Consider the following 7,496-nt stretch of genomic DNA (forward strand, 5'->3'; position numbering starts at 1 on the left):
GCACAAAGGTTTGGCATATATACCTTGTGGGGCTCTCGCGGCACTCATGGCCTTTTGAACTACGCGCACGCCTTGCACTCTGACCTGGTGCGTGCGGCAGTAGCTCAACTGCGCGTGTGCAGACTTTATCACGCGGCGTGACATGTGATCGGCTTGAGAGTGAGTCCTGATAAGGACGGCGGAAAGTAGAGAACAGGATATTCCAAGACAGCGCGGCTAGGACGCAGTCATGTTGTCAGCAACCGGCACGGTGCATTCCGTCTGAACACGGACAGCGAAGTGGAGCCCGACCAGAATGAAGACGGAAGCGGTACCGTGCGTAAGTGCCCAATTGACAAATGCAGTTCACCCTCCCATCCACACTGATTCCGTACAATAGCAGTTAGGAGACAGGAAAAACGAACAGTCGGACTTCAATAGCGGAATGCTTGACCTACTGACCTAATAATGAAGTTTTAATAGCGCCAACTCGCTTATAGTGCGATAATCAGCTGCGCCCAGAATTGAAGGATATGCCAACAAGAAATCTGGTAGTGATTTCATTCATGAAATTGAAGGCTATCAGATGGCAATGGCAATTTCGGACAGCGCTCTGGTCATGCGTATGCTTCCTGTATCTTTGAGACGAAAACTGCGCGTAGCAAACGGACAAGACACGAGTGGCGCCTGTGTCTTTTCCCTTTTCTACGCATTTGTTTTGTCAAAAATGGATAACCAACTTGCGCAAGCTGCTGTCCTGTAGCATTCGTAGGTTCCGTGGCCATTCGCATCAAAGCAAGATTTTATAAAGCATTCTCGAGCAGACGTTTTGCCGCCTGAATACGTCATCCGCATGAAAGACGAGCTTTGCGCCAGGACCCAAGGAGAAAATAAGGGTTTGCCAGATGGTTGGCAGTTCAATAGCTGCATGAGAGGGCAGCTCCTGCAGCTCGGTAGACAGAGAAGGCGGCTTATACCATACGTCGGTGTCATTCAAGGTACCAAGAATACCACCGGCACCGCAGTTCATGGACTTCGACGACATGGCCAGAGCAGCTTCGTGAATCGAGGTGTCATTCATGACTATAAGTAATGCCCTGGGGAAATCGCACGTTCAAAAATTGCCACTCATCTTCTTGCTCATCTTCATAATCTTATGTTCTTCATAAGAGCTCCATAATACGCAGTCTAAACAATTAGCTGTGGTTTAGCTTTTGGTAAAAACTGGAGTTACGTGAAAGCTGTCTGCATGGTGTTGTGCCGGTGGGGTTATCACACAGTAGCCCACCGTCAACAGGGTTGTGCCAAGGAGTTGGTAACGCAGCGCTCGTCACCCGTTTCGTGAACGAGGGCTGTCAGCTCCCTGGGCGGTAGCGATGAATCCGAGTCGGCGTTGGTGAGATGAAGAAAAGGCTTTATACACTATTTACATGTATTTACACAACAAGATCGGCTCTGGGGCCGAAAGCTAACATAGCCATACGCGACTGTTCTCGCGCAGCGACGGCCGGGGAGATTCCGCCGCGTCCGCACTGTCAGGGGGCGAACTGCTCCCGATGGACGCTCGTGACGAACTCACACTCGGAGTCTCGAACGGAAGCACTTGAGACTCCGTTGCCGAGAATCGTTGACGCTCAAAATGGTCCAATCCGACGGCAGCACTTTCGCAGGGCCAATGGGAGAGCTTGCTGCGCTCTCGCTTCAAATATGCCGCGGGGCGAGAAGGGGTTCACCGTCAGGGCCACGGCGCGCCGTGCTGTCTGGACGTTCAGCGCATGTTGAAACACGTCGCTTCTGTCCCTTTGGTACGGCTCGCCTCCAGTGCATTGGTGCTTTGCAGAGAAGTATCCAAAGTTTGTGAAGGAGGCGTTCGCCGAAGAAGTTTGGTGTCCGGCTGAATTTCTAGGCGGCTTTGGCCAGGCACAACAGCACCCCCGCCATCAGACAATGCGCCGGGAAGACGAGCTGCTCGCATGTGGCTCGGATGCCGGGCGCGCTCGTTCGCCAGGTTCCTCCAAGCTCACGTACAGTGTCCGGGCGCCAGGTAGCCTCACGTGCCTCGGGTTCCACTCGCCAGGTCAGGATCTCTGCCGACAGCCTTGTTGCCGGGGCACGCCGATCAACTTCGCCCGGGTCGCTCCGATGCCCTTGCCACTCGCCACTGGTAACGGTAGACTGTTCTGCGGCTTGCGAAACCGACCGACAACAGGCAACCCCCAACACCAGCAAGTACCCTCGGTCACCCGTCAAACACCAGACAGAGGCAAAATTTCAAATTCAATTAGCTAAATTGTTGTCCCGTTTTTGCTCCCACTACAACAAGAGACAAGTGTATACGATGCAGTACACAAGGTTCAAACAACAATTTTGCGCATTAAGGATACATTAAATAGCAAAGAAGATTAATAATCAGTAATAGAAAAGAGTCTCCTGGAAATCACTTGGACCGTAGACCATGACTGAGGAAGCAAGGAGGTCCTTTAATTTTTCCCAGTCTGCCCGCGAACATAACAGTCCGTCGCGAAGCAAGAGAAGGTAAGCAACGCGGAGTCACTGCAGGAAGCGCGGCCTAGAAGGCCCGACTTAGAGCGTCTGCGTTCGCGTTCAACCTCCCCTTTTTATAGCGGACAACGAGATTGTGCTGCTGGAGTGTCATGCTCCACCTCAGCAAACGGCCGCTTTTAGACGACATGTTACTTAACCATGTTAGCGGGCAGTGATCCGTTTCCACAATAAACATAGAACCGGAGACATAGCAGGCGAGCCTTTGAACGGCCCACACCAGGCAGGCGCACTCTTTTTCAGAGGTGCTGTACGCCTCTTCTCTACAACTGAGTTTGCGGCTCAAGAATAAAACTGGTCGTTCATGACCATTAGCCTCTTCCTGGCATAGCACCGCTCCCATGCCGCGATCACTCGCGTCACACTGAATAATGAAGCCCTTGGAAAAGTCTGGCGCCGTTAGAACTGGCTTGTTGCTCAGGGCTTGTTTCAGCCTCTGAAACGCGTTCTCTTTCTCTGAGTCCCACATCACTTTGACGGGCTCAGATTTCCGGAGTGCGTCTGTTAGCGGGCTGGCAAGGTCAGAGTAGTCTCTCACATAGTGTTGGTAATAACCAGCTAAACCCAAAAAGGCCCTTATCTCTGTCTTAGTGGTTGGCCGGGGATAGTTCACAATAGCTGCTACCTTGATGTCTGAAGGTCTACGCAGGCCGCGCCCCACCACATGGCCCAGATAAGTCACTTCCGCACAACCTAGGTGACATTTAGCCGGTTTCGCAGTAAGGCCCGCCTCTTTCAACCTGCTCAACACGATTCGCAAGTGCTCCACATGTTCCTCCCAAGTATCTGAAAAGACAGCCACATCGTCGAGGTATGGTAACGCGAAATCGCCCAAGCCATGAAGCACTCGATCCATCAGACTGGAGAAACAATACGGCGCGTTTTTGAGTCCAAAACTCAGCATAACTGGGCGGAACGTTCCGAATGGAGAAACAAATGCGGAGTAACGGCTAGCTTGTTTTGTAAGAGGTACTTGCCAATAGCCTCTCACTAGGTCTAGCGTAGAGATGTAATTTGCCTTCAACACTGTCTCCACCCTTTCTTCCAGGTTCGGTATTGGATATGTCTGATCTCGGGTTATCGCGTTCAGACGCCGATAATCGACGCATGGCCTCGGATCTTTTCCTGGAACCTGGACTAGTATTAGGGGCGATGTGTAGTCGCTCTCACTTGGTGCTATAACCCCCAAGTCACGCATGCGCTGGATCTCTTCAGCCATGATTTTCTTTTGCACAGGTGAACATCGATACGGTTTACTACGAATCGGTTCCTGCGATGTCAGCTCGATGTCGTGCTCTACGACCGTTGTTTTTCCGGGACGGTTCGAAAAAACCTCTTGAAATTCTGAAACGATTCCCTTTAAATCTTCCCTTTGGGTGGCGCCTAGACGTGCGTCCAACATCAACTGATCCAACATTACCTCTAAACCACACGCTCTCATGTCGGCCGTCGTCAGGATTTCCTCCCCTTCCTCATCGGCCGCGTTCAAAGTCAAGTTTACAATTGCCTGACGCTGAATGTATGGTTTCATCAGGTTGCTGTGATAAATTTTGTTGGGCCGTCTTCCCAATTTCACTTCATAGTTAGTATCAGAAAGCTTCGATACAATCTTTGCGGGCCCTTCCCATTGAACTTCGAGCTTGTTTTTCTTTGATGGCCGAAGAAGCATCACTTGGCTGCCTACCTCAAAGGTGCGTTTTTTTGCTGACTTGTAGTACTCCTTCGACAAGATTTTCGCCGCCTTCATATGGATTTCTACAATATCCTTTGTTTTCCCCAGCCTCTGAAGTAGGTTGAGGACGTATGAGACTACATTTGAGTCTTCATCGCCGCCTTCCCAAGACTCTCGCAGCATGCGCAGCGGAGTTCTCAAGCTTCGGCCATACACAAGCTCTGCTGGGCTAAAACCTGTGGTCTCGTGGGGAGCAGATCTCAAGGCGAACATAGCGGCGGGAATGCAGGCCTCCCAATCACACTTGCGCTCAAAACACAGGGCTCTCAATATTCGCTTGAGTACCGAGTGCATTCGTTCCACGGGGTTAGATTGCGGGTGATGGATCGAACTGTGCACCACTCTGATTCCGCATTTATCCAGAAAGGTGGAAGTTAGGCAGCTGGTGAATACGCTGCCGTTGTCACACTGAATCTCGGAAGGGAACCCTACGCGTGCGAAAATTGAGAGCAGAGCATCCACGACCTGGGGAGAATTTAGCTCCTTAAGTGGTACCGCCTCTGGGAACCTGGTCGCGACACACAGGGCAGTCAGAACATACCGGCAACCGTTCGTTGATCCCGGTAGAGGACCTACAATATCGATCACCAGTCGCCGAAAGGGTTCTGTTATGACTGGCACCAACTTCATTGGCGCCTTCCATTTGTCAGTGGATTTGCCCACTCTCTGGCAGGTGTCACAAGAGCGCACGAATTGTTCAACATCTTTCCAACAATACGGCCAATAAAACTCCTGAGCAATTCTAGCTTTGGTCTTTTTCAAGCCAAGATGTCCTGCCCACGCATTTTCGTGCGCGAGTTCCAGTAACTGCCCGCGATACTTCCGAGGAATCAAAAGCTGCTCATATTTGAGACCCTGCTTATCTGTGTAGCTGCGGTACAATAAGCCTGATCTCTCATAAAATTCAACTCCCTTTTTCCTCACACCCAGTTTGACGCTCTTCATTAAATCGGCGATCGAGCAGTCTTCCTGCTGCTCGTGAATGAGAGTTTCCTTCTCGACTGCAGCCAGCGCTTGCCAGCCGGTGGAAATCGGAGCGAGAGTTGAGCTCGCGTCGCCTGGCGGCGCCGCGTCTACAGCGCAGGCATCATTCTCAGCCACGTCCAAACACGGCTCGCTCACACCTTCTCCCGCGCTCCGCGTTCCCTGCCGTGCCGTCTCACCACTCAAGTTACCCTGCTCGTCCGGTGTGCCGCAGCGCGGTTCGCTCACCGATGCAAGATCAAGTTGCCTCGACAGATTGCGCGCTTTGGATCGCGTGAGGGCCATGTATGCCACGTCGGCAAAGAAAGATCTGCCCTGTTCCTTAAGAAGCTGCTCCGAGCTGTTTGAGAAGAGGTAGGGAAATTGCTCCGGGAGGGCGGCTGACACAGCGGCTTCTGTGTTTAGTTTACCAAATTCTCCTTCAATGGTGACCATCGCAATTGGTAGACAGACGCTCTGCTGCTCGGCCACTTGCTGTATCCAAGCGCATTCTCCCGTAAACTCACTCGGGGATATCAAAGACTGGTGGACAACGTCCATAGTTGCTGCCGAGTCTCGAAGTGCTCTGCATTTTTTTCCGTTTACCTTAATCTCCTGCATATATGGCTCCAACAGACGCAGGTTTTTGTCTGTTTCCCGAATGGTCGCCAACACAACTCTCTGTTTGCAGTACGCTGCAAGGTGCCCTTCCCTTTTGCAGTTATAACATTTCAACGGTTTGCGTTTTTCAAATGAACGTGTCGCATCGTTGCCCTGTTTGGGAACATCATTAGCCCTCTGAGACTCATTCTGCCCCTCCCTTACAGTTTCTTTTGTAAGAGACGAGTCTTTACGAAACTCACGACGCGTGAATGGCTTCCGTTCGTCGGGCCTCCTCGGAAAGCCATCTTTCCTGTCAGTTTTCTCTACGCGCACTGCCTTGTTGTGCAAGCTTCGGCGGGCGTAATATTCTTCCGCTAACTCTGCTGCCTTGTTTAGCTTAACCTCCGTTAGCTTATCTAGCAACCAGAGCCTGACATCATCATCGATACAACGGTAGAATTGCTCTAATGCGATGCATTCCACGAGCTTATCGCGATCGTTGTAAACCTCTTCGCCCTTGAGCCACTCAACTAGGTCGGCCTACAGACGGAACGCGAAGTCAACATGCGACTCCTTACCCTTATGAGCATATCGGAACCTCTGCCGGAAGGCTTCAGGCGACAATTTGTACTTCCGCAGTAGTGCCTCCTTGACATCACTGTAGCTTTCGAAAGCCTCTTTCGACAGGCACGTGATTACGTCAGATGCCTCCCCGGGAAGCAAAGCCAACAAATTCTGTGCCCAGAGGGATGGCTCGATGTCATTCCGTTCGCACACATGCTCAAATTTCACGAGGAATTTAGCCATATCCTCGCCAATAGCAAAAGACGGTAGTTGATCACGGATTTTGGGACTGTTAGAAAGGACTGTCGCAGAAGCTAAGCTAGGTGCTGGCGAGCCTTTGTAAAGCTCCAACTCTATCCTTTTACGCTCCAGCTGTATATTCGCCTCACGCACCCGCAATTCTTTCTCGCGAAGTTCCCTCTCCTCCTCTTTCTCGCGACGTTCCTTCTCCTCCGCCTTCTCGCGACGTTCCTTCTCCTCCTCTTTCTCGCGACGTTCCTTCTCCTCCGACTTCTCGCGACGTTCCTTCTCCTCCTCTTTCTCGCGACGTTCCTTCTCCTCCGCCTTCTCGCGACGTTCCTTCTCCTCCTCTTTCTCGCGACGTTCACTGACTTCAGCCCAGGCCTCTGCGGCTTCCTCAACCGTCACGTCATTAGTCTGCAAGATCTCAAGGATCGCTTTTTTTCTTTTCGTTGAGCCCACATCGATGCCCAACTCCTCACAAATTTGGAGAAGTTCTTTGACCTTGTAACTCTCCATCTTTTACCGGCCTCTTGTTGTTTGCCTTTTTAGAATAGTGTACTATACGTTCGCTATCTCGCTCCTAGCAAAAGATGCGCAAGCCTTTCTCACACTGATTCCCTTCTCAGCATCCCCTGGTTTTCAAAACACTTCCTGTAGGCTTGAAACACGCAAGGTTAACACAATGCTACGCTCAGCCTTTCTCTAAGCTACCCTGTGTGTTAGAGAAGTCTGGCGTTTGAGGGAAACTTCAGGTACTCACCGCGCCGAGGTGCCTGACGCCGGTCAATCCCACAGCTGCCATCCAATGTTGTGCCGGTGGGGTTATCACACAGTAGCCCACCGTCAACAG

The 7,496-nt window shown here is 51.5% G+C and overlaps 1 protein-coding gene across 1 annotated transcript; it reads right to left on the minus strand.

Annotated features, from left to right (window-relative positions):
• Positions 1–2,529: 2,529 nt before the first annotated feature.
• LOC146174869 (uncharacterized) lies at positions 2,530–6,646 on the minus strand. Its single transcript, XM_084585473.1, has 3 exons — positions 5,198–6,646; positions 3,519–4,282; positions 2,530–2,548 (listed from the first exon to the last, which is right to left on the minus strand). Exons 1-3 carry the CDS (start codon positions 5,855–5,857, stop codon positions 2,530–2,532), a joined length of 1,443 nt encoding a protein of 480 aa, XP_084441599.1. The 5' UTR covers positions 5,858–6,646.
• Positions 6,647–7,496: the final 850 nt, after the last annotated feature.

This window comes from Amblyomma maculatum, chromosome 11 (genome assembly GCF_055883805.1).
Source record: "Amblyomma maculatum isolate TAMU_Amacu chromosome 11, ASM5588380v1, whole genome shotgun sequence".
In the NCBI taxonomy this organism is placed as follows: domain Eukaryota; kingdom Metazoa; phylum Arthropoda; class Arachnida; order Ixodida; family Ixodidae; genus Amblyomma; species Amblyomma maculatum.